The sequence below is a fragment of the Lontra canadensis genome, unplaced genomic scaffold (genome assembly GCF_010015895.1).
Source record: "Lontra canadensis isolate GAN:19392208 unplaced genomic scaffold, GSC_riverotter_1.0 scaffold60, whole genome shotgun sequence".
NCBI classification, from domain to species: domain Eukaryota; kingdom Metazoa; phylum Chordata; class Mammalia; order Carnivora; family Mustelidae; genus Lontra; species Lontra canadensis.
Window position 1 is genome coordinate 6,898,475 of NW_022631054.1, and position 26,843 is coordinate 6,925,317.

The following is a 26,843-nucleotide window of genomic DNA, read 5'->3' on the forward strand; positions in this document are numbered from 1 at the left end:
CTCCACCACCTCGGCGTTTCTGCGGCCGTCCATTTCCGGTGGGGGTGCCGCGCCCAGTGAGGGCCCGGAAGTGGGTCGCGCGAGGATTGCTGGGCGGTTCTTGCCGGAAGTGAAGAGCGGCTGTTCGCAGTCGGGAGGTGAGGCGGAACTCCGAGGTGAGGGTACGCGGCCGGGTAGGGACTGGGGTCCACTCCGCGGCCCACCGGCTCCGGGCGTTGTGAATGGCCCTTCCGGCCTATGGGCGCGTGATGAGCCCTACTGAAGGGGCCAGAACAGAGGCCCTCAGGCCGACCCGGGTTCCTGGGCGCGGTCTCTTGAGGTGGGGCCAGGTTGACCAACTGAGCCGGGCTCCTCTGGGGAGGTCCCTCCGCTAGATTTTGCCGTCCTGGCTGGCAGCCTCAGCGGGACCTTATTCCTAAGGTACCCAGACGTAGGCATTCGTAAGGAACCAGGGATACCTTAGAGTCTTCTCTATCCCCCAACTCGTCCCCATTGCACGGACGGGTAAATTGATCCCGGGACGAAGAGGCTGGTCTGCGATCTTATAGCGAGAGGGAAACAGTTGGAATCAAGACCTCAGTTCCTTAGATCATCAGTTCCAGATCCTTCCTACGACTATTTCCCAGGAACCTCTCTCTGCCTGTAGAGTGGTCTTCCGGTCGGTGTTGTCTCGCGGGCAGCTGCTGGTTAAAGACCGCCTGCTGCGTGTCTTTTCGTTTTTGGTTTTTTGTTTGTTTGTTTAATGCAAACTGTTCGGAAAGCCTGGGGAGGTTTTCAAAAAAGAGTGGGGCAGGTCTTTGTATTTTCATCCAGTAGCCTCTCATTCTTCCAGGTTTGTTGCTCCTACTCTGAAAGGCTTAGTTAACTTTGTTGAAGGTGTTGCATACTTCTGAACCTGAAGTCAGATGGCTCAGGTTTGGTCTGGCCCCACTGCTAAGTATCTGTAGCCACAGATGGATTATTTAACTTCCTTGAGCTTTATTTTTCTCATTTTTTCCCCCTCATCTTTTAAATGGAGATCTCTGCTTACCCCACAGGATTAAATTCAGTTTAACAAATTCTGTTTATTCATTCAGGCGCTACCATATCCAGGAAAAGCAGTTTTGAAACAAAACAAGCCAGACCTTGCCCACATGAAGCTAACAGTTTTTGCAGGGGATGTTTAAGAAGTAATTATGAATGTGATGAGTGTTAGGAAAGAGCAGGGTACTATGGAAATGTATAACTTGGGGCTCAGGAATATCCCTTCTGCAGAGCAGAATTTAAGATGGATTTTGAAGGATAAATAGCAGCAAGCTTGATGAAGAAAGGATGAGAGCCTTTTAAGGCAGAAGTTAGTATTAGAACTGCGTTAGTTGAAGCTCTTTGTAGGGATTCCTGTTCAAGTGAAAAACAAGGTAGCCCAGCACATTCATCATTCACCACTTATTCATTGAGCCCTTAATATGTTTGAGGCACATATTAAATGAGGCACTTGGCCCTGGTGGCTAAGAATATAGTTGTTACAGGGTGGGTGGCAGACAGGTAAATCAGGGATGGCTTACCATGTCCTAACGCACTGTGAGAGCACAGGGCTATGCAAGAATAGAGGAGGAATACCTGAGCGGGTTTCTATGCTTTGAGGAGGAGATGGAGGATAAGTGTAGCGGGACTTATTTAGCCATATGGTGAATCTGGAAAAGGGACTTACAGGCAGAGCGCAAGGACATGGAGATCTGGACATATGAAAGACCATGGCTAGTTCAGTGTGACTTTTCCAATAATGCATGGAGAAGTGAAGGAAGTGGCAGATCCTGGGTCAAATATGAAGGACCTTGTAAATCATGCTGAGTAATGTGGATCTTACTTGGAAAGCTCTGAGGATGCTTTGTAGGGTTTTATATAGGAAAATGATGTGGTCAGATCTGTGTTTTAGAAAGTTTAGTTTGTCTACTTGCAAGGGACATGATGTCGAAGTAGTCCAGTGTTGGGAAGCTTTTGTCATAGTCATGGCTTGGACTAAGACAATGACAGTGGGAAGGAGAGGAGGGATCAGATCTGAGCAGTATTTAAAAGATGAAATCCATAGAATTGGAGTCTAATTGTTTATGGAAGTGAAGAAATAGGAGTAGTCTAGGATGAATGCCTGGCTTTCTGGCTTAGGGAACTGGGTGGTGCCATTCACTAAGGTAGGTAATGTAAGAGGAGAGGGGTAGATTGGGGAGGTGGCATGGAAAGAAAATGAATTTTGGATATAATTAATTTGAGGTGTTTGTAGCATATCCAGGCAAAGATGTCTGATAAGGTATCCCAACTAAAGGAAACGAAGAGCAAAGATGTGGAGGCAGGAAAGGGCTTACATTCATTGAAGTACCTGGAGTATTGGAGTTTGTCTGGAGTTTGCAGCAGAAGATAAGACCTGGGAGAAGGGTAGATGACTGCCAAGTTGGAAAGGGCTTTTGATGCCTTGTTTGAATGTATTTGGGTTTTGTTCTGTGGTTGGCAGTTTGCTTATTTGAGTTGTCTTGGTCAAGCATGAAGACATTTCTGTAGGAATTTCCCTCCTTTTTCTTCACTAGAAATACTTCATTAATCGGGTAAACATAATTTGTGTCTGAGAGGAGTTTAAATAAAATGGTAGCAGTGAAAGTACTTTGTCAAGTACAACCTGTCATGAAAACCAAAACTGGTGGTATTGTTAAGTTTCAGTGAGTGTATTTTTGCTCTGAGAAGGTTAGCTGTTTAATTTGTAAAATGCTTTGTTTCCAATTTGAGGGGTGATCTTTTTTCTCAGCCCTTTTCTTGGTTATACATGCATATGTTTAGTTGCGATATTTTTTTAACCAGGGACTAAGTGTTTAAAAAGTTACTTCCTTCTTTCGGTTTTCTGTGAAGCATTGTGAGTCAAAGATGCATTTTACTTAAACGAGCAAATGCAAAGTCATTGGAGGTTGAACCTTCTGGTTGGAAATTTAATCCTGAGATTGGAAATCTGAGGATCCTCAGGCCTTATCTTACTCAGTCCTAATGATTATGCCTTTGTATCATCATCATCATCATCAGTTTCTTTTTTTACTTTCTATTAACCTGGCTTTCATACTTAAATTTCACCTTTTTCTACCATAACTAGGTTAATCTTTTAGAAAGAGCCATTTTTGTCTTCTTATCTTAACTTGGCTTCAGATTCCTGAAGAATCAAATGTAAATACCGATGTCCAGTTTACAGAATTCTCCACAGTCGTACTCTGACCTTAATTTTCATTAGATAATGTAGATTGACATTGTAATTTAGAAATCCTAAACTACTACATTAGCATTTTATTTCTACCCCTTGAGCTTCCCTTTTGCTCCTTACTGTTACTAGAGCAGGGTTTCTTAGAAACCTTGGCACAACTGGCATTTAAGTTGGATGGTTCTTCATTGTCGGGTTATCTTACCTGTACGTTGTAGGATTTTAGCAGTATCCCTGGCCTCTACCCATCAGATGCCAGTAGCACTCGCTCAGTTGTGCTTACCAAAAATGTCTCCAGACATTGGCCAATGTCTCCTCGAGGACAGAATTGCCCCTGATTGAGAACCGCCACTTTAGAAGGTGTCATAACTATGATTGTGCAGCATCTTATCTTTCCCAACTAAATTTTCTAGGGCAGGCTTCGTGGCCATGCTTAGCACAATGCATGCACATGATAAACACGGCATATCCTGTAGTGAATGAATCATTTTTCATTGAGGCATCAAGAATTACTGTTTATTCAAGGAATTTCTGGGTGGTGGTACTTGAAGGAGTTGCCTTTTTGGTTTTCCTCAGAGGATGTGATCTTGATAGAGAAATGCCTCTGATTAGGCACTCACAAGAAGAAAGCTTTGGGCTAGTTGACAGTGGAAGTCAGCAGATTTATATATTTCTTATATTGGATGTATAAATTCCCGTTACGTTCATGGTGCCTGCATTTAGACAGCTTGGTTAAGTGAACAGGGATTACCATTTATTTTAAATTGCTTATAGTTTATGATGTTGACACTGTGTTTATTTTGATTGATTAAATTGTTAGAACTGAATCATTTTTAATGCAACTACAGCATTCATCATGAAACTGTTTCTTTTTTGATATACCATTATGTAAACTTAATAAAAAGAATCAAAACTCTAAAAATACTCCTTAGCTATAATAAAGCTTTGTTTGCCTTGTATTACCAGACCTGTAGTGTTCAACTTTTCCATTTGACTGGAAAATAAAGCTGAAATGTTTCATGGAAGGAGTGAGCTTGCTTTTTTTTTTGTTTTTTTTGGGGGGTTTTTTCCTGCAGAGGTCATTTAAAATTCCTATACTTAAGTTTAATTATAGACTTACAGTCACATATCTTTTCATATCTCTTGCTGTAGCTGAATCATGGCTAGGGACAAACAGCATCCTTGGGTCTATCTTTATGCAGCTATCCAGTTGAAGTCATGCACTTTTTCCTTATATTTGTAAAATATGCTTGCTCAGTGTTCTTATGTGGTTAATCTTCATAACATTCCTTAAATGTAAGAGAGAGAGAGGGGAACCCATGGCCACATAAAGTTGTTTATTTGCCCCGACCATTGAAACAGCTAGTTCCTAAGTCTGACTTCAGCTTATACATTCTAACTAGCTTTTACTCCTGGAATTTCAGATAGGGGACAGAACCGGAGACAAGTGCTGATGCTGCATTGGATTCATTCCCTCCCTAGAAGTAGAAGATAGACCTTTCTCTTTTAATCTAAACCTCGGATGGCAGTGACTCAGACACTAAATGTCATTGGTTCCCTCAGTGAAACTAAATGCTTGGGGAAGAACAGTGGCTCCTGATTTGGGTTAGATTTGACAGGCATCTTTACTAGGGCAAAGTGCTATCTGTTCTTTGGTTTCTGGGTTAAAACAACCAATTCATAAATGTCTCCTGTTAGCATGTCTAGGTTTTGCTTTGTGACATATTAGAGCCTGGTGATGAGAATTAGGCTCTAATTTTCTATTGTTAGGAATAAAACTAACTAATGCCTTATAGCTTCGTGGTACCTTAGGAAAGATATCAAAGTGGAGCTGGGCTTTGTTCTATTATAAGGAAATTATCTATGTTAAAGGTTTGAAAAATAGGTTAATTGTCCAAAACCCTATCATGTCTAATGTGACAAATACTGTAAATTTTGTGTTCTCTCCAGATCTTCTTCCACAGTGCATTTAGCTATTCCTAAGTAGAAGTCTAGGCTTTTTTGTTTATTTGTTTGTTTTTAAAGTACGGCCCGTAGGGCACCTTGGTGGCTCAATCAGTTGGGCATCTGACTCTTGATTTCAACTCAGGCCATGATCTCACGGTTGTGGGATTGAGCCCTACACTGGGCTCCGTGCTTGGCGCAGAGTCTGCTTGAGATTGTCTCCGTCTCTCTCTGTCCCTCACCCCATGTGTACTCGTTCTCTCTCTCTCTCTCTCAAATAAGTAAATAAAATCTTTACAAGAAAAACTAATAAAGTAAGCTCCACACCCAGCGTGGAGCCCAACACAGGGCTTGAACTCAGGACCCTGAGTTCAAGACCTGAGCTGAAATCAAGAATCAGATGCTTAACCAGCTGAGCCACCCAGGCTCCCCCATAGAAGTCTAAGTTAACATTGCAGTGAACATCTTCTGCCTATCACTTTCCCCACATTCGTATTATTTTCTTAAGATGCCATCTCAGGAACAGAATTAAAAACTCAAGGTCAAATGAAGCATTTTGAAGCAATTCAGTTGGGCTGTCATAGTTGCGCTATCATAGTATACGAGCTGACTTGTGTAGTTGCTTTTCAGTTTTACTTAAGGGTAGGACTTAGAGGAACAGCAACAGACAAAGTAGAAAACATTTTAAGCATAGCAACTTCCAACTTAAGTGGACATTCATAACACTGGCTTAATTGCCTGGTGAGATGAGATAAGAACTTCAGGAGTAACCTAGTTCCATTTACTTCTGAACAACTTCCCTGATAGGCAGAAGGAATTGGATTGTTTGAACTGTTAGAATGAGGAGACTGTGAAGTAGTTTTGGCAGGAGTCACTAGCCATTTCTGATTTTTCTTGGTTTCAGACCACAAAAGAAATTGCTGGAGAATCATCCTCGTAGTTTTCTTCTTGCTTGGCATGATATCCGTCCAAAAGCCTATCCATTCTCATGCCTTTGTGATATTTATTTGCCAGTAACTTGCAAACAATCTCCAGCCTTGATCCTCCCGCAAGCTTTATTTCTAAATACTTAACCACTTAGAAGCTTCATCTCCTCTTCAGACTCTGCTTATCCAAAACTGACTTCATCTTCTTACATGCCAGAAACCTGTTTCTGTGTATAGTGTCGTCATTCTCTTAGGCCCCTGGATTTGCAGTTTGAGTCATCTTTGACTCCCTTCTTTGAGTGCTACAGTACTCAATAGTCAGTACCACACAGTTGGTACTTGTTCTGTGTTTAATGCGCACTTGTTTTGTATGACCTCCAGGGGCAGTACCAAGATTAGTGGGTGGAAGTTCCAGGGAAGCAGATTTTGCCTCCATATAAGGAAGAACTTTTAAATACTTCGAGCTGTCTGAATGGAATGGGCTGCTTCCAGAAGTCTTGGGGTCTCTACACTGAAGGTGTTTGAACAGCAGTTACCTAATTGCTGAGAATGTTGAAGGAATTGTTCTGGCATCAGATGTTTTTACAAGATGATTTCTAGAATCTCTCCTAATCCTGAAAGCCATTGATTGTTGCTCCTGCTAGATTCCCTTGGGACAGGAAAACTATTTTACCATTCTTTTATATTCCCACTTAATTCGGATTCTGGTTACTTAGATACCTTAAACTGATTATTTGTAGGTTAATTGATTCTTTTCTTTTGGTTTCTATATCTGGCTGGACACTAAATGTTGTGGTTATTTTTCCTTTGAAATATAAAAAATATTTTTTCAGCCCTCTTAATTTGCAGCTAGATGATCAGCGGCATTTCACACTAACTTAGACCCTGATTGTTTCCTAGTTTAATCTAACGTAGACCTTAATATCTCTCCCAGTCCAAATCACATTCTGTTTATCAGACAGTATCTGTAAAAATTTTGCTTCTATCGTTTTATTCCTTTACTCAGAATGCTTAAACAGCTTCACATTTATCACAACATCAGATTCAGATACTGACTGGCTTTCAGTGCCCTTCATAACCTAGTCTGGCTTGCTTATCCAGCCTTACTTTTCATGATGCTCTATGCAGGTTAACCTGCTGGCTTTATGTACATAGCCTTTGTATTCTCTCTTCCTTGCTTCTGATTGCTCTGGAGTGTCTTCACTTTTTCCAGCAAGATGCCCCATTTTCCTCCTAACAGTCCTAATCAGTCCTCACTGATTTCTTCTCAACTCTCAGAGCATATAGTCATTTATACTGTATCACTCAGAACCATACAACATTCTGCAAAGAAAAAGCTTGTGTATAGGCAGATACTATAACTTTTCCTAATCTAGGTGGAATTAGGAAAAGTTCCCTTCCTAATCTTTAACAGAATTTTTAAAAATGAAGTCCTCATTATTTATTCCATTGGCATTTTCATTTGTGTTGGCCTTCTCAATTAAAATGAAAGTTTCGGGAGGGCAGGGGCCATGTGTCTTCTGTGTCTTCAGTAGCTTCTAAGTACGATGCTAGGCACTTTGATTTTATGAGCATCTTCTGTGTGCCAGGTTGTTCTAGGTGCTGCGAATTAGTGGGGCTGGGTGGGGAGAGGAGAATGGATAAATTCCCATTCTCCTGGAACCTGTTTTCTAGCACATGGCATGCAGTGATAACATTTTGCATTCAGACTGCATTTTAAGGCTCCCAAAATAACTTATCTCCTTTGATCCATCATCTCTGTGTGCCAGGTGAGGACCCATTATTAAATGACTGTCCTGTGGTTATACAGTGAATACATGGCTGAGTTGGGCCTCAAAGCGTGGTCTCCTGAATCCTAATTTTTCTCCTTAGACTTCTGTAATTAGGACTGCCTCTCTTTCCGAAGGTTTTATGATGAATGCTTAGATAGTTGGGAATCTGTACATTCATTTATGGAGGCTTACCCTTGGTTCTTGGCTATTGTCAATCAAATGACAAGATCAGGCAGAGCTATAGTTTTCTACTCTCACACTTCCAAATTCTTGTGGAAAAGCTTTATTTTAAACATTGGCCTTCCAAATATGTGTCATCTAGCCTATGAAAAAATATTGGCCTCCAAGGAAAAAACTGAAAGCAGAAAATTAAAAGCTGCTAATAATGTAACTAAGACACCATGAAGAGGCCTTGAACCCACAGCGCTGTGCTCAGCAAGTTGTAGGGGCTGGATGCAGTGATGAACCACATAGTCACTTACTTGCTTAAAAGTAATGTGGAGTGATGGGAAGAGCCTCAGACTAGGATTCAGAAAATTTGTGCTCAGAGCCTAGGTTTTCTACCCACTAGTTATTCCATATCTGGCAGGCTTTCTAACTTCTATGAATTTCTTCATTCTAAAGGTGGAGATCAGTATCTTTATAACAGACCCCATAAAATTATTTTAAGTATCAAAGAAACAACAAATTGATGTTGTAAAGCACTTAGGACTGTAAAGGAATATTTTTAAAATTAGTATTATATAATCTAATAAACAAGGTTATTTTCTTTATGATTCTTGGTTTGAAGATCTCTTTATCATTGTGATTTATGCCCAAAAGATAGCATTTATTTGACAGGTGGAAATATTTGTAAGATCCTGCAGACAGCAAAGAGGAAAAAAAAGACGGGGGGTGGGGGAATCTCCCTAGATTTGTCAGAGAGAAGACAGCCAGACTTGTTTTGAGGGGAGAGAGGGTAAAGGACCCTTATTAACCTACTGTATTTATAGTGCCTACTACATTTATAGTACTGGAATTGCAAAGACATGGTCCCTCCTATAGGGTGGCTAGTTCCCTATTAACTATTAAATAAATGATTTTAAACCATTATATTAAATGTGTGGTAGAGATAAATGCACAAAGTTACAGGAGCATAAACTGGAAATGCTTCTTGGGGAGGTGGTACCTTAGCCGAGTCTTTTTTTTTTTTTTTTTAAGATTTTATTTATTTATTTGACAGAGAGATTACAAGTAGACAGAGAGGCAGGCAGAGAGAGAGGGGGAAGCAGGCTCCCTGCTGAGCAGATAGCCCGATGCGGGACTCGATCCCAGGACCCTGAGATCATGACCTGAGCCGAAGGCAGCGGCTTAACCCACTGAGCCACCCAGGCGCCCCATCCTTAGCCGAGTCTTAAAAGGCAAGTAGGAGTTACGAGAGGAACAACAACCAAGCAGAGTAGATAGTATGAAGGCTCAGAAGCGAGAGAAAGCATGATTCTTTCTGGAAAATGCAGGCAGTCCTGGTGTGGCTGTAGTGTGTTCAGGAAGGGTGTGGTAAGAGGCAAAACTGGAGGAGAGTGGTAGGAAATAAAGCAGGATCAGATTATGGACACCCGTATCTGGACTTTACTCTGAAAGCCCTGGGAGAGTACTGAATGATACCGAGTAAAAGACTATCATAATTACATTTGCATTTGAGAAAGAGTATGGTGGTAGTATGGTGGTAGAATGGATAAACAAAGTGTATTACTGTAATTATAGGAGACTAGTAAGAAGGTTATTGCAGTAATTTAGGCAAAGTCATGAAGACCTGATTTTTGACAGTCAGGATGAAGGCAAGGGGCATCTTTTCATGAGATAATCAAGATAGAGCCTACGAGAGCCTATGGATTTTGATGACTGGCTAGATTTGCGGGAGTAAGGAACAATATAATTTAGTTAACATGTATGGAATCCTTGCTGTTTTTCAGCACTGATGCAGGACTGCTACATGTACAGTTGACCCTTGAACAACATGGGGGTTGGGGTCCTGACCCCCCAATGCATTTGAAAGTCAGCATATAACTTTTGATTCCCCCCAGATTTACTAATAGCACACTGTTGACTGAAAACTTTAATGATAACATACAGTTGATTAACACATATTTTGTATGTTATATATATATTATACTGTATTCTTAAAATAAGCTAGAGAGAAAATGTTATTAAGAAAATCAAACGTAGAGAAAATGCACTTATAGTACTGTATTATACAAAATTCATATGTAAATGGATAAGTTCAAACCTGTGGTATTCAAGAGTCAAGTGTATTTCCCCTTTATTGTAACTTTAGCCCTTTGGATTTTGTACTGTCGTCTCCACTATACTAATAAGGAAGCTGAGGCTGAGAAAATTTGATAACACTCATAGTCACAGTGCCTGTGAGTACAGTTATTCAAACCCCCCAAACTATGTGACTTCTCTAAAGACCATGCCCTTAAACTCTATACTTTGGTGCTTCATAGTTCCTGGGTTACTAAGTTGGTCAGTCAGGTGGTTGATAATAGTGCTGGATTACTGAGCCACTGGGGAGTGAGAGGTGTGGGAGGACGATGAGTTCTTTTTTGGATACTTGTTTGAGATGCGTTCTGAACATCCAGGTAGGAATGTCTAGAAGGAAGTTGGTTCTAAAATTATAAATTCCAGAAGAGTGGCTTGAGCTGGATATACTTCTCTGGGAGTCATTGGTCTATAGATGGTTGTTGTGGTGCCACTCGGGAAACAGGCAGAATGGTGCTGCCATAATGCTAGTTGAAGGCTTGGGAGTGGACATGACCACCTGACGAATGTGAATATGTGTGTGGGGATGGAGAGTGAGATAAGGTGTGTCTTTTGGTCCCTTCAATTTTGGATATTCTTTCCTGTAGCATCTCATATTTCACCCTGCCTCTACCAAAAACAAAAAAACTAAGTACCATTCTCCTGTTTGGTTAATGATAGAATGAGATTACCTATAAATGATAGCTGTATTATCCTTTTACATTCTGTTTAAGTTAGACAGCAAAATTGTAGCTTGTTTAGCAATGAAAGCTTACAAGTCCAAGTGAAATACAGAAAAAAAGGATCGAAAAATCTCATGAAGCTGTATTACTAAGCTTTTAAGATGAGTTAAGTGTCCACCAACCCTGGCAGCCATTAGATACACTTCATTGTTTTCCATGTTAACACTAGCCTCAACCTGTAGTATCCATTGTATATGAAGGAATGTGTTTTCTAACAGAATGGGTGGTATCCTTTTTTTTTTTTTCTTTTTTTAAGATTTTATTTTTAACAGGGTACCTGGGTGGCTTGGTTAAACATCTGATTCTTGATTTTGGCTGAGATTATAAGCTCAGGGTCGTGAGATCAATCCCTACATCAGGCTCTGTACTGGGTATGAAACCTGCTTGGGATTCTCTCTTTCCCTTTGCCTCCTGCCCACCCCCCACCCCCACCCCCACCTTGAGAGAGCACGCTCTCTCTCTTTTAAAAAAAGGGGGAGGGAAAAAAAAGATTTTATTTTATTTTTTTTTTTAAGATTTTATTTATTTATTTGACAGACAGATCACAAGTAGGCAGAGAGGCAGGCAGAGAGAGAGAGGAGGAAGCAGACTCCCCGCTCAGCAGAGAGCCCAATGCGGGGCTCGATCCCAGGACCCCGGGATCACAACCTGAGCCGAAGGCAGAGGCTTTAACCCACTGAGCCACCCAGGCACCCCCAAAGGTGGAGTTCTTTTTAAGAAAAATAATATGTAGGGCGCCTGGGTGGCTCAGTCTGTGTGTGTCAGTGTTATCACTAGGTCAGCATAACCCACTGAGCCAGCCAGACACCCCTCTGATTGTCTTTTAAATGACATTCTTGGGGTTCTTGACTGACTCAGTCAGAAGACCATGTGACTCTTGATCCTCAAGGTTGTGAGTTTGAGCCCCACATTGGGTGTAGAGATTATTTAAATAAGTCAAAACAAAACATTCTGTGGTAAGTCGCTAGGCCCAGAGAGACCAGAGCCTTGTACACAGAAAAGAATGGACAGGGATTATATTTTCTTTCTTGGGGTACCTGGGTGGCTCAGTCAATTAAGTGTGTGCCTTCAGCTCAGGTCGTGATCTCAGGGTCCTGGGATCGAGCCCCATGTCGGGCTCCCTGCTCACCGGAGAGTCTGCTTCTCCCTCTCCCTCTGTCTCCCTCCCTCCCCCTGCCGTGCTTGCTCTGTCTCTCTCTCTCTCTCTCTCACTCAAATAAATAAAATCTTCAAGAAAAATATACTGTCTTCCTTACTTTGTCTTGTAAATCTGCTTATCTCCTCCTCAGGGAGGACAGTGTGTTAGGTTGAGATCTTCTGACATGTCATTTTTGAGGACATTGTAATTGCTGTGGTCATTTTAGGCAATTTCAAGGGTGTTGAACTCATTCAGCTTAGTAACTGAACTAATTAATGAAGTAGAATCTCTCCTAAGTCAAGGCTTTGACTGAAATTTCACTGACTTATTTTTATGATATCACTTATGGTCTCAAACATTTCATGTGCTCGTGTATTGAAAACATTTAATGATTATTTGTGTGTATAGCATGGGCAACTTTAAGAACACTCATCCCTCTGGAGTTTTGAGATGCTATGCTTTAGGTTCATTAACTTCATAAATACTTACTGAACACCTCCTTGCCAAGCAGTGGCCTAGATGGTAGAGTATAATAGGGAACAAGTCAGAGAAGATCCTTTCTCTGGTAGAGCTTACTTTCTTTAGGATTTAGACATTGAGTGAGACTAGTTTCAGATAAATTAGTACTTGTGAAAGATCTGAAAAAAGCTCTTCCAGATGTGTCTGTCTTCCTACTCCCAAGTCTAGATCCTGCCATCCTCATTTGTGAAGCCTGGCTCAGTGGCAGCATGTCCATGCTGTCCTTACCTGATTTTTTCCGCTAATACGCTCTTCTCCTTCCTGAAATTCTGTTACTGTATCTGCAACATTCTTATATCACCTTAACATTTTTTTTTCCTATTTGTTTGTAGTTGTTAGTGTACTTGTCAAGTACCCACTATTAGTCTGTAAGTTATTGAAGGCAAAATAAATATCCTATTTATCGTGGTTTGGGGCATTCTGTAAGTAGACAGCAGGATGTTGTAGGAAAAAGCACTGAATTTAGAGCCAGAGGACTTAAATTTGAGTGCTGGCTTTCTTATTAACTAGCTGTGTGGCTGTAAGCAAGTCATTTAACTTCACTGTAATTAAGTTTACTCTCTCTACAGAATGTAGTAATTAACCTGACATTTCTGAGTAATTGTTGGGAGGCACAAACAGATAATATATGTCACTGTACTTCGTAAATTCTGAATTCTGGCACAAATATTCTGTGGTGTCATAGTAAATATTCAGTAAGTGTTTGAATAAATGTTTGCTTTCAGTGAACACCTTTTTCTGAGTCGCTGTCTTGCTTAATGAAGTCTTTATGATTTTGTAAATATATTAGTCTGTTTTTCATCTTGTTTCATTACTAACTGATTCTGTTCAGATTTAGCATCCTCCTCACCCCATGAGTATTTTGTCTTTTCTCCTTAGGTGTTGTGTACTGTTAAAACAACAAGTGACATATGATCTCTTTCAGCAGGTGGTACACAATGGCTGACATGCAAAATCTGGTAGAAAGACTGGAGAGGGCAGTGGGCCGCCTGGAGGCTGTATCCCATGGCTCTGATGTGCACTGTGGGTATGGAGACAGTGCTCCCAAAGGTAAGCAGTATCCAGCCAGCAGAATACTTTGAATGAAGACTCAGTGTTTTGGCCTAAAATTTTTCTGTCACAGTATATGCTCACCTTCAAAGTTAATGTCCCAAAATGCTTAATCTGCTAAGCTCATCGCCTGTGAACAGATAAGGGAGGAAGTGACTTGTGTAGGGAGGCCTGTGGTTATTTTAACATAAGAACTTCCTGATTGTGTGATACTTCCTGTTCTTTCTTTAGTAAAACCACTCTAGAAGTTGGGCGACAAGTGATAGGAAAATTTTCTCTGTCCAAGAGATTGGCAAATTAGCTGTTTTGCATAAGCACCGAATGAATCATAGAATGTTAGCGCTAAAGGGGAGCTCAGGGTTTTTTTGTTTGTTTGTTTAAGTTTTCATTTTATAGATAAAGAAAATTAGGCTCAGAGAGGAAAAGGAACTTAGGGTCACACAGTCAGTGGTGGTACTGGACTCATGTTCCAGTATTCTGTTTACTCTATTACCTTGTCTCTCCACTTTCATGTGGAATGGCTTTTTAATAAATCATCTTTTTGGTGCAGGACTGATTCTCTGTGGTGTGTCTGTCTTTAGCAGGAGCAGCTCCATATGTGCAAGCATTCGACTCACTGCTTGCTGGTCCTGTGGCAGAGTACCTGAAGATCAGTAAAGAGATTGGGGGAGATGTGCAGAAACATGTAAGGATGTTTTGCCCCTTTTTCCTTCCTTTAAGGACTGGTGGCTGTCTTCAGATCCTATTCCTTCTTGGTTTAAGAGCCTCTTGAGAGGGTCCTGGCTCCTCCTCTTTTACCTTCACTAAGGAGCTCACTCCAGGCACTGGAATAGTTTCTCAAATATTTCCAGGCCTTCAGCTTTTATCACATTTTCTGCGTGGGCTTCTTTTATAATGAAGACTTGCTTGGTGCATAAAATATGGCTTGCGGGGGCACCTGGGTGGCTCAGTCACTTTAGCATCCGACTCTTGATTTCGGCTCAGGTCATGGTCTTGGGGTCGTGGGATCTAGCCCCGCATTAGGCCCCATGCTCAGTGAGGAATCTGCTTGAGATTCTTTCTCCCCTTCTCCCCTCCCCCCACATGTGTACAATAAATAAATAAATAAGATCTGTTAAAAAAAAATAAAATATGGCTTGGTTTATCTTACAGTGAGAATATTCTCCCATTCCGATCCCAACATGTTGTTTTTGTTTTTTGTTTTTTTTTTTTGAAAGATTTTATTTATTTATTTAGAGCAAGACACAGTGAGAGAGGGAACACAAGCAAGGAGAGTGGGAGAGGGAGAAGCAGGCTTCCCACTGAGCAGCGCGCTCAAAGTGGGGCTCGATCCCAGGACCCTGGGATCATGACCAGAACCGAAAGCAGATGCTTAATGACTGAGCCACCCAGGCAGCCCCACCAGCATGTTATATAACCAAGCCTAGGGTGGCTTACTCAAAGAAATCATAATCATGACTTAGCATTTATAAAGCTATGCATGATAGTTATTAGTTATGCTAATGTGGTTATTTTCACACTTAGCTCACAGCAAGAATGTGAAGTAGGCAGTGACAGGTGCCTCTCCACCCACCTTGCTTCATGTGCTGCCACCTCCACCGTCACCACCCCCACACTCAGATAATATTCTGAATCTCTTTTTGGGATCCAAAATCTTTCTGCTAGTCCTCTGTAATCTCTGTAAGCAATAACCATGTTTAGGATCTTCCTGACCCTTTAGCAAGACTGGTTGCTTGATCTTTGGAAGATCTATTTTGAGTCTTTCATGTACCATCTGTTGGCAGTGGTGTTAGCACTTGTGAGTGGGACTGGGACTTAAATACAGGAGTGGGGGCTTACATTTTTACTTTATACAGTATGTAACATTTGCAAAGACTTAAAAACATGTATCGCTTGTATGTTCTAAAAACACAAATCTAGAAAAAATTGGTTACCTTATTTGAATTTTTGTGTTTAGATAGTGGTTATAGCCTCATATTTCTTAAACTCTCTTGACTATGACTGTCAGTAAGAAATACGTATTTAATCTGAATGGGTTATGACCTAGCCTTTGAGAAATAGCTTTAACCTAAAGAAGTAAATACCTTGAGAATTCAGGCATAAATTTGGCCTTTGCCTTTACTTTATCTTCAAGTTTTTGAGAAAAGAGCTTTTTTGGTGATGAGAGGCAGGAGGGATTTTTCCGTGCACTTCATACCGCACTGCATGTACATTTGCTAACTGATTTCATCTAAGGTTAACCCTGATTATCTTCACTTCCTGGCTGTGTATCCCTGATGAGTTCCAACAGGAACAGCAGTATGTGTAATTTTGCTGTCACTCCCTGGAATCTGGAGTACCTGAGGAAGGCAACAGGATGTGCCTAGGTTGCTACCAGAGTACGTGGAAGTGGAGGTTCCAGGTTATTCTTATCAGGACCCTCTCCAGTTGTAATGTGTCATTGAAAAGTGATTCTTCTTTCTGGCAGGCGGAGATGGTCCACACAGGTCTGAAGTTGGAGCGAGCTCTCTTGGTTACAGCCTCTCAGTGTCAGCAGCCAGCAGGCGTAAGTTCACTGCTAGTTGGTTTCCTTGTGGTTTGATGCTCAGGACAATTGAGAGGTTTCTGCTGTATCACAACATGCTAAAATAGACCTTCCAGGCCCGTGTACGTTCACACCAAGTCCCAGAATAGTCAGACTTAAAGTGCATGAGAATGTGTCATTGAGTAGTTATCGGATTCTACTGGTTTAGGGTTGTTTTTTGTTTTTTTTTGTTTTTCCTGTCATTTTATTAGGACCATAGTTACTCCTGGACCTTGCTACTTCTCTCAGTGGTCTTTTTTAACCTCTTGGCTGAGGCCAAATTCATTATATTGTCCTCTAAGCCCTTTGGGTCATAGAGGTTCTCTTGCTTCGCTGTGGCTGGGCTTTAACAATGCTGCTGTGGAGATCCTAAAACTCCTGAAGTATTGCTTCTCCCCTCCTCCTCCTTTGGTTGGGATTTCCCTTTAAGTTTACTCCTACCTCAAAATTTTATGTTGCTAAGGTATGAAGATCAGTTGGAGAAAATGTGGATTTGAGTTTTGTTCTATTCTTTCTGCATTTGACTTTCCTAGGCAGAGGGTCAATAAAAGAAATCTTCCTGTTAATGCTGTATGAAAACTCCTGGACCCTCAGCATGCCTAAATAGTGTAAAAATAGTATAAGATAATGTTAAATATATTAGACTCTAATTCTTAATCTCTCTTGAATGGTTAAAGCATTTGTCTTAAACCTTTTCTTGAAACCTACACTTTCAACAACAAATCAGGCAGCTGAGACACTGTTAATATTTCCCGCGCTTTAGACTAAGGGTTGATAAACTGCAGTCTCCAGGCCAAATCCGGCCGCCATCTCTCTTGTAAGTGAAAGATTTTTGGAACACATTCATGCCCATTCTTTCAAGTATTGTCTGTTGCTGCTTTACGTACTATAATGGCAGAGTTGAGAAATTGCAGCAGAGACTGTGTGTCCTGCAGAGACTGAATATTTACTGTGTGGCTCTTTAGAGAAAATTTGCTGACTCCTGCTTTAGACTGTTTTTCGTGCTAAGATCTGAGAATTGAGAAGGATAAAACTGAAAGGATAAAACATGGAAACACCAGATTTATCCATTTTGCTAATAATCTGCCTGTTCAAATGCCAAGCCCCCTAATTGCATTTGATTCAGCAGATCTCTGCTCAGCAGCTGCTGTATGGCTAGCAATGTATTGAGGGCTGTAAGGACTATAAAAGAGGGCTGAGACAAAGCCCTTGTCTTTGAAAAATTAATGAGAAATTTCAAAAAACGTACTCACACGAGTCCATTAATAGTTTTTGCTGATGTGTGATGAGGTGCCAGAATTGGTTATGCTGATAGGAGCTGCTGTAAGTGGCCAGTGTGGCTGGGGCAGGAGGGCTGTTCCTCATGAAGCATGGGGAGCCATTTGGCTATCTGGAAAAAGGAGACCATCATGAGTAAAGGCTCAGAAATGAGCTAGTGTCTCTTCTTAGTGGGACAGAAAAGAGACAAGTGGCTGAAATGGTAGAATTTTGTGGTGTAGCTGGAGTATGGGTCCTGATCCTGAAGAACCACCAGATCTAGCCAGAGGAGAGTGAGATGATGAGCAGTATTTTAGCCATATGCAGGATGAATACAGAGTTTATTTGGGTGTTCATTATAGCCCATGAAGAATTCTTGCGTGCAGAATCAGAGTTAACCAATACATAAAACTTTTACAGAGAGACTAACCTGATTCTTCTCCCACGTCTTTCCCTAGAATAAGCTTTCCGATTTGTTGGCACCCATCTCAGAGCAGATCCAGGAAGTGATAACCTTCCGGGAGAAGAACCGAGGCAGCAAGTTGTTCAATCACTTATCGGCTGTCAGCGAAAGTATCCAGGCCCTGGGTTGGGTGGCTATGGTGAGCAGTGCAGCTTCCATGGGAGGGAAGGGATGGAATGAAAGGGTAAGAGAGATGGCTGGGAGAGGCCCTGAGTCACTGACAGCTTCTCTTTCTCTAGGCTCCCAAGCCTGGTCCCTATGTGAAAGAAATGAATGATGCTGCCATGTTTTATACAAACCGAGTCCTCAAGGAGTACAAAGATGTGTAAGTCCAGCCTTTTCTCAAGGGGTCAAGGACAAGCCAGCTGGTTGCTTTCCGGAGTAGCACTTGGGGTTAAGGCTGTTGTGTTGGTTCTGTACCCCAGGGCTGCTTTCTGGAAATTTCAATAGGTACTGGCTCACAGAAGCTGCATTTGCAAGCAGGAAGTGTTTCTGCTGTCACTTCTGCTTTTTCTCTGGAGTTTCTAGAGACCCGTTTAGTCTTCTAAACCTTAACCCTTTCAGATTTAGGAAGTTTCGCTAGGGGTAAAATGGACGAATGCCCTTTATTTTTTTAAAATATTTTATTTATTGTCAGAGAGGGAGTACAAGCCAGGGTAGCAGCAGGCAGACAGAGAAGCAGGCTCCCCGTGGAGCAGGGAGTGTGATGTGGGGCTGGAGCCCAGAACCCTGGGATCATGACCTGAGCCAAAGGCAGATGCTTAACTGACTGAGCCACCCAGGCATCCCAATGAATGCCCTTTAATTTGCCTGTTTAGACAAGGTGAATTTTGTTCCTTTGTTGAGAATTTCTAACTGGCCCTATGCCAAAAGGTTCAGTAAGATTTACTAGGTAAAGTGAGAGGAAGGCTGTTTTGGCAAAGCACAGGTATCAGGTAAGGGGTAGGGAGTCACTGTATGTCTAACCACATATGTTCATCAGTCCTAACTGAATTCTCCATTGCTAGTTTTGAGTTGGAGTGACAGCATGCAGCTGTGTAATTACCCAAACCCTTCCTTCCATCAATCATTTGTTGAATAACTACTCTGAAGGAATAGCCTTCATGTGTGTGAAATATGTCTCAGAACACCAGGCTCTTCCTTGATCCTTCCAGCAACCTAGAGTTAAGCACTGTAGTGTTTTGATTCACCCCACCATTAAACTCCATGCACTTTACAGTTGAGCAAATTCGGTCTTACGCTAAATAGCCATAAAGTCGGGGTGCCTGGGTGGCTCAGTTGTTAAGCATCTGCCTTCGGCTCAGTTCATGATCCCAGGGTCGGAATGGTGTCCCTCATCGGGCTCCCTGCTCTTCAGGAAGCCTGATTTTCCCTCTCCCACTCCCCCTGCTTGTGTTTCCTCTCTTGTTGTATCTCTGTCAAATAAATAAATAAAATCTTAAAAAAAAAAAGTCATAGAGTCTTCCAGCTAATATAGAAAAGGGGAGACTTGGACTATAGTGCAGTGCTCTTTCTATAATTTTATGATGATTATTTCTTCCAGGAAGAGTTTAGATTTTTGGTGGGAGGGACGTAAAGCACTGTGCTGTAGAGCATTTGAGTTTCTTGAAGTCCTGGAGTTCCACAGTGATGCCTGAAAAACCTTCTCTCCACTACAGCTTCATGCACAGAATGTCTGCTTTTATTAGTTTTATATATTATGTTCTGCTTAAGGTCTGCTTAGAAAAAACGGTTTTGCTATACTTAAAAAAGTTGGAGTAATACTGCTATAAGAGATAGGAAGAGTTATGATCTGCAGTCCCTATCCTAATGGACTGTAGTCTAATTAGGGTAATAAAATAGGTTAAAAAAATAGTAAAGCTCAGTTATTTTTTTTTAAAGATTTTGTTTATTTGATAGAGGGAGAAGCAGACTCCTCGATGAGCAGAGAGCCCAATGTGGGGCCCAATTCCAGGACTCTGAGATCATGACCTGAGCCAAAGGCAGACGCTTCACCAACTGAGCTACCCAGGCGCCCCATAAAGCTCAGTTATGTTAGAAAAGCTGCCATAGAGCAGAGCCACACTACAGCCAAGATATGAGCTCATAGATGGGAGGGCTTCTGGAATCACTATTATAATGTACCCTGGCCATCTGTGATGAGTTCTTCTTTAATTCTCCCAGCGATAAGAAGCATGTGGATTGGGTCAAAGCTTACTTGAGTATATGGACGGAGCTACAGGCTTACATTAAGGAGTTCCATACCACTGGACTGGCCTGGAGCAAAACGGTTAGTGAGTCTTCCCTCCCTCCTCCTATCCCTTCGGGACAGGGTCCACAATTTTATTTTATTTTGTTGCTTCCAAGGTCCAAGAAGAAATGCTAGTCTTTTCAGTGGAGAGTAGAAAGAAAAAGGAGGGGAAAAAAGAAGAGTACAGAAAACAAGGATCAGAGAAGTGTTTAGTTTTATTCATTTTCATTACACATGGGTCAGAGATTGTGGTCAGGCTAGAGGGCCAGAAGAATGAGTTACATTATCCCAGCCCTCTAGAAGCTTAGAAATTGAAATATAAAAATCCTAAGTACAAATCACCAAGCTAAATGCTATACTAAAGATACAGAGTAGAAGGGAGAGTGAGTCTCACTGGAAGAGATTGTACTTTGAACAGGTGTACTCTGATCCGAGACTTTTTTCAAGTATAGAACAGTGAGAAGTGGGAGAAACGGGGATACTAGCAAATAGCAAAGCTTAAACAGAGTACATGTAACATGTAGAGTGAATGTAGAGATTGGTCATCTCTGTCTTCAGTAAGGAGAGAGTCAGATTTTTAGGAGGAAAGGCTGAAAAGGAGCATTGATTATGACTCTTAGACTTAGTAATAGGTGATAAGTGCCTATCATAGGTATTTGAGCCAGAGAGTGATAATGATCAGAGTTGTCCTTAAGAGAGTCTGAGTGTATAGGTTAGGGATAAGGGCTCATGCTCAGACTGTGGAAGTGCTCTCATGGGGCTCGTGGGTGGTGCAGAAAAACTTGCAGGAGCTATAACCAAGGTAATAGAAAAATTTGATGGAATTGAGGGGGTTGCAGGGCTCCAGAAAATTGAACAGTCAAGCTTGGATGGCAGCATCTTTTACTGAAATAGAATCAAGGAGGTGATTGTATAGGTGGGGAGCAGGCGGGAGATGATGACATCAGTCTTGGCCTCATTGAGGCTGAGGTACTGGTGACATACCTAAGTCAATTTGCACAGCTGGCTTAGAACTGGAATTAGAGGCCAAAGGAACAGTGGGAAAGTTGAAAAATGGAGCTGGGTTGGGTCCCTGGAAAAGGTTAAGAGGGAATAAAGCGATGTTGGGTGTGGCTAGGGAGCATGAATCAAAGCATTGAAGGCTTCAGTGGGTACCCCATGTCCTTGATTACATGTAGACCCTATTTGGGAAGGGTACAGAGGGGAAGAGAGGATGGCTGTGTTAACCTGCCTTTATTGTTCTAGGGGCCTGTGGCAAAAGAACTGAGTGGATTGCCATCTGGACCCTCTGCCGGATCGGGTCCCCCTCCTCCCCCACCAGGCCCACCTCCCCCACCAGTCCCCGTCAGTTCAGGCTCAGATGAGTCTGCTTCCCGCTCAGCACTGTTTGCGCAGATTAATCAGGGGGAGAGCATCACACGTGGTAAGTGAATATTTTGGCAAGAAAAGTTGGTACAGTAAGTTCTTTGGGCCAGATCTTACCAGCTAGAGACCTGACAGCTAATAAACCAGAATCCTGGTTTGTGTATGGGAGATTCCATTTGGGGTGTCACTGTCCTTCAGGTTGCCCAAAGGGACCTCAAACCTGGCTTAAATGGAAACTGAAATGAGTGATGATTACAGTTGAGGGAACCCTCTGCCCCATAGGAAAGTTATTTAATATTGAGTGGCATATACAGAGTACCCTGTTGTACCAAGGCATGGTGCTGGCAGTTTACCCTAGAGCCTTTTCTGTGTTACCACATGGTCTCTTTGGGAAGTCACTGAGTGTATATATGTGTGTGTGCATGTGTGTGGGTGTCTGGGTGGGGGGGGTCAGTTAACTAACTCAGAAGATGATTGTTAGTCATGGAAATTTTGCATAAGATTTACCAATGTTGGTATAGAGAAACTAGACACCCTTATACACAGCAGGCAGTAGACTAAATTATACAGCCCTCTTCTAGGAATCTACCTATAAAAATATCTAAAGTAAAAAACAAGTATTATATAGTATTATTTGTAGTAGCTAAAAATGGTATAACAACCTAAATATCCAGCAGTAAGAGAAATGGTTAACTGTGGTGTGTCCTTTTAATAAGATATTATGCAGCCATTAAGTCTTTTTCTGCAGCCACTGTGCAGTGTTGAAGAAGACGTCTAGTATAGCCACAAGGAGTGGTGGGGCTGAAAGGGCCAGTCAGTATTGGTTATTTACGTTGGGCCATATTCAAAAGCAAGGAATGTATCAGCCTGCAAGAGGTGATTATGGAATTTTTTCCTTAAAAAGAAACAAAAATTTTTATAAACTATAGGTTAACATGAGAAGATTTTTATGTGTTAACTGGTTAAACCAGACTTGTTAACAGTGTGTACGGTTATAACCAAATAAAAAACTTCTATCAGTAGGAAAACTCGTGGAATGAGATTTCAAATGCAGATACTGAGTAGGAGGTGTGGTAGGTCAGTTGTGGGTGAGGTTTCTTTCTTTTTCCCAAATTTTTTTTACTATCATGTATTACTTTTCTTTTGTGCTTTAAAAACTCTACATATATTATGAATATATATTTGGTAAGTGTCTTTCAAGATCTTCTGTGCATTCACACACCCAGTCCTTTCATATCCACACATTCCATGTTTGTTTGTTTTTTTAATGGAACTGTATAATTGAACGTTGGGGTAGAAGGGAAATTCTAAAAGCACTTCCCCAAAACTGACTGTGAGAGAACATCTTCAAGGGCTTGGCTTTTGGCTTTAAAGTTTTTGTTAACACTGAGAGCAGAAGTTGGTTATTGCCTTAGCCCAAAACCATGGTATGAAGGACCAGGCCCAAGGTAGCTGTTGTTCCTACAGCCCTGAAACATGTGTCTGACGACATGAAGACTCACAGGAACCCTGCCCTGAAGGCTCAGAGCGGTCCGGTACGAAGTGGCCCCAAACCGTTCTCTGCACCTAAACCAGGAGTCAGCCCATCCTCAAAACCAACCACAAAGAAGGAGCCAGCTGTACTGGAACTGGAGGGCAAGAAGTGGAGAGTGGTGAGTTAAAAATGCCAGAAGGAGCCAGAAGTGGGGACAGGGGATTTAAACAGAGCACAGCCAAACAGTGCAGGGTTCTGGCTTAGATCACAAGAACAGAACTTTGGGGCAGCTTGTTTTGGGGGGTAGGGTGTATTAGTGATGGGATTCCTGAAAGGGGTATTTCTTAAACAGGAAAATCAGGAGAACATTCCCAACCTGGTGATTGATGACACGGAGCTGAAACAGGTGGCTTACATATACAAGTGTGTCAACACGACATTGCAAATCAAGGGCAAAATAAACTCCATTACAGTAGGTGAGTTTTTGTCATTGTCCTAGGCAGGCTCTGTCCGAATGCTGAGAGGGCTGGAATCATGCCTACCCTATTCCTAAAGATTGTTAAATTTATTACAGTAGCTTCCTTTAAAGTTACTCTGTTGATGGGACGCCTGGGTGGCTCACTTAAGTGTCCAGCTCTTGATCTCAGCTCGGTCTTCATCTCGGGGTTGTGAGTTCAAGCCTCGTGAAAATGTTACACTGTTGATCTGCTCCCTTCTAGATAACTGTAAGAAACTCGGTCTGGTGTTCGATGATGTGGTGGGCATTGTGGAGATAATCAATAGCAGGGATGTCAAAGTTCAGGTAACTTGATATCTTGGCTCCTTCCTTTGGTCCCTGAGGAATTAATTGAAAGACATGGCTGACCCACAGATGTTGCTGTGCTGGGAATTTGATTCTACGGAGTCTGTAAGCTGAGCTGCTTTGGTGGCAGGAAAGGAGTTGGCTCTTAGAGTCAGCCCTTTCCAGCCCCCATCCCAGCCCACCTCCAGTATCCAGTATCTGCTGTATACCTGTGAGCTTGCATGCGATTGCTGAATCACCTAAAATAGTGAAAGCTTTTTTCTGAAATGTACTATTGCTCTCCTCAGCTACTGGGACTAAGCTTCTTGGTTTCCTCTGTAGGTAATGGGTAAAGTGCCAACCATTTCCATCAACAAAACAGACGGCTGCCATGTCTACCTGAGCAAGAATTCCTTGGATTGCGAGATAGTCAGTGCCAAATCTTCTGAGATGAATGTCCTCATTCCTACAGAAGGCGGTGACTTTGTAAGTTTCTTGATCTCTTGATATGCTCTAAAAACAGGAGGGACTGAAGATTTCTTGCATCAGAGAAAGTTAGTTCATGGCCACTCTGCACTGAGTGGGTCTAGCCTAGCAATACGCACCTCAGACACCCTACCCATGAGTGTGAGGTGGTCTCATGAAGTAGAGCTCCAAAGGAGGTGGCTTTTCCTTCCTTAGGTTGAGCAGACGCTTAGGGTAGTAACAAGGAATGGGACTGAGTCACAGCCCCCAAAGGACTGGCACCGTGCAGTATATACGAGAACGTGTATATGTTCTCATCTGTGCCTCCCAGGTTTGTCTGTCTGAGATTGCTGATCCAGTATCCGTGGGGAACACACTCACACCTCTGCCTCTCTGGCCTTGGGGCAGTTGTTCTCACTCCCCCACGCAGCGCCCCTTTGTTATGTCAGCGGCAGGGGAGCTGGGTCGTAGGAGATGTGTTGCCACTCACACAGCCAGGCTGCTGTAGGTGGTTCGGTCTCGCTCTCAGGACATCCTTCTTGCTCCAAGAGTTTGGTGGAAGCAAGTGTTGGGAGAAGAGTGTAAGATTTAACCTCAATTTATTGTGTAGCTTGGATTTAAACATGGTTTCTTTATTTGCAGAATGAATTCCCAGTCCCTGAGCAGTTCAAGACCCTATGGAATGGGCAGAAATTGGTCACCACAGTGACAGAAATTGCTGGATAAGCGAAGTGCCACCGGGTTCTTTGCCCTCTCCCTCACACCATGGGATAAATCTGTATCAAGACGGTTCTTTTCTAGGTTTCCTCTACCTTTCTGCTCTTAAACTGCTTCTCTGCTTTGAGAAGCACAGCTACCTGCCTTCACTGAAATATACCTCAGGCTGAGATTTGGGGCGGGAGAGCAGGTCAGTTCATCTTCTGCAGGAAGGTGCGGCTTTTCCCTATCGGCTCAACCACACCGCCAGTCCCTCCTTAAGGAACCGCACACCAGCACTGGTGTGTCTAAGCTTTCAGCCTTTGCAGGCTATTTGACCAACAGTCTTTGGGAAGACTAAAGCAGTCCCCGGGGATTAACAGATCAGAATGTTCACACAAGTTCATCTTTTTCTAACAATGAGCGTGAAGGTAGCAGAGGCCAGTGTGATTCTAGCGGGTTCTTCTAACCGAACTAATTTTTCACTATTGACAAGTGAGGCAGGGGTTGTACCTGACCAAAGGCTGAAGCTGGCCAGCTAGCATTCCAAGCAGAATTGTTTCCCATAAGCATTTCTTTCATTCTGCATTCCATCCTGGCTCTGCCTGAACCTGGGAGAGTAGGTTCTCCCGTGTCAGCCGCTGTGGCAGTGCCCTGTACCCAGGCCAGTTAAGGGAGTCTTGGTCCCTTCCTTTCACTGGGATCCCTGCCCAGCACCTTCCTACAGAGACGACTTAAAACAAGAATAAAACAAAAAAACGGAAAACACCATTCCAAGGGATCTGGAATTCCTTCCTCCTTTCATGCTGGGTGCCTGTCCTCCACCTTCACTGCCTCCTTTGCCCTGTCATGCTCAACTGCTTTTGGCTTCTGTCCGGGCACCTGAACAAAGGACTAAAATCTCCACTGCAGCCTGGTTTTAGGTCTTATGTAAGAATCTTGCACAGCACTGCTAATGTAAATTACCGTTTTTCTCTCTGGGACACTTACCAAAATAATGCAACTTTTTTGGTGGGAAGAGAGATTGTCCTGTGACTTCTACCCATTTCCTGAGGCCTGTGGAAATAAACCTTTATGTACTTAAAGTTATACAAAAAATAGAATAAAATTAATACCAAACTTGATTAGTATCTACCTATGATGTTTACTGTACAGAGATGTAAGAATATTTTTTTGAAGTGAACTCTACCTCAGCATGGGGCTCAGAACTCAAAATCCCGAGATCAAGAGTCGCATGTTCTACCGACTGACCCAACCAGATGCCCTGAGAGGTATGTAAGAGTATTGAGAAGGAAAAGGACACCAAGGATAAGAAACTAGTCTTTATTTTAGACAGTATCATAAAATTTTTTCACATTCCCCCCACTTGCTACCCTTAATCCTCATCTTCTAGTTGAGAAATAAAGCTTGAGAGAGGGGAGAGAAAAATCATAAAGCGTAAACTTAGCAGCACTAACAAGGTGCTTCTCTCTGCACAGCTGTCGTCCCTCACATGAGCATTCTGCACAATAGTTTTCCAGGAAGTGTTGATAGGTTTTCTCAGGGTGGAGTAGTGGGAGGCTAAGATGTCCATGCTCACATAGTATGGGAAAACAGTAGCTAAAGGTTAGTTAGTTTGTTTGTTTGTTTTTATTGTAACAGGAATTCTCAGTCCTTAGTATTCTGAGTTGATCTCAGGAGAAAAGGTATGCAGTATTCTCCAAGCTTTCTGAGCAAATAATCCTTTTTTTCATCAAATACATCAGAAATAGTTTTGAGTGTACTGTAAATTTTACTAGTTTTTTGAGATGGAGTTAGAAAGCCTGATCTCTTTCCATTCTTCCATTGTCTGCTAACACCAGCAGCACAGTGACTCTAGAACGTAGACCACTGGCCACACGGAAAAAGGGACAGGTTAGTCAAGGATGGAGTGGAAGGGACCAGCTGTGTCCTCACTTATCGTTTCTGCTTGTACATTGTTCAGCTG

The 26,843-nt window shown here is 42.2% G+C and overlaps 1 protein-coding gene across 5 annotated transcripts; it reads left to right on the top strand.

Moving 5' to 3' along the window:
• The first annotated feature begins 26 nt into the window (after nucleotides 1-26).
• CAP1 (cyclase associated actin cytoskeleton regulatory protein 1) lies at nucleotides 27-26,005 on the top strand. Of its 5 annotated transcripts, none has more exons than XM_032877392.1 (13): nucleotides 27-137; nucleotides 13,462-13,583; nucleotides 14,165-14,268; nucleotides 16,051-16,128; nucleotides 17,862-18,005; nucleotides 18,106-18,191; nucleotides 20,030-20,135; nucleotides 21,342-21,519; nucleotides 22,929-23,113; nucleotides 23,288-23,411; nucleotides 23,655-23,737; nucleotides 24,059-24,202; nucleotides 24,824-26,005. In XM_032877392.1, exons 2-13 carry the CDS (start codon nucleotides 13,472-13,474, stop codon nucleotides 24,905-24,907), a joined length of 1,428 nt encoding a protein of 475 aa, XP_032733283.1. In that variant the 5' UTR covers nucleotides 27-137; nucleotides 13,462-13,471; the 3' UTR covers nucleotides 24,908-26,005. The 5 variants fall into 5 exon arrangements, with proteins under 5 accessions (XP_032733283.1, XP_032733282.1, XP_032733280.1 ...); XM_032877391.1 differs by having other exon boundaries at nucleotides 29-137; nucleotides 13,459-13,583; XM_032877389.1 differs by having other exon boundaries at nucleotides 48-155; nucleotides 13,459-13,583.
• The last annotated feature ends 838 nt before the right edge of the window (nucleotides 26,006-26,843 follow it).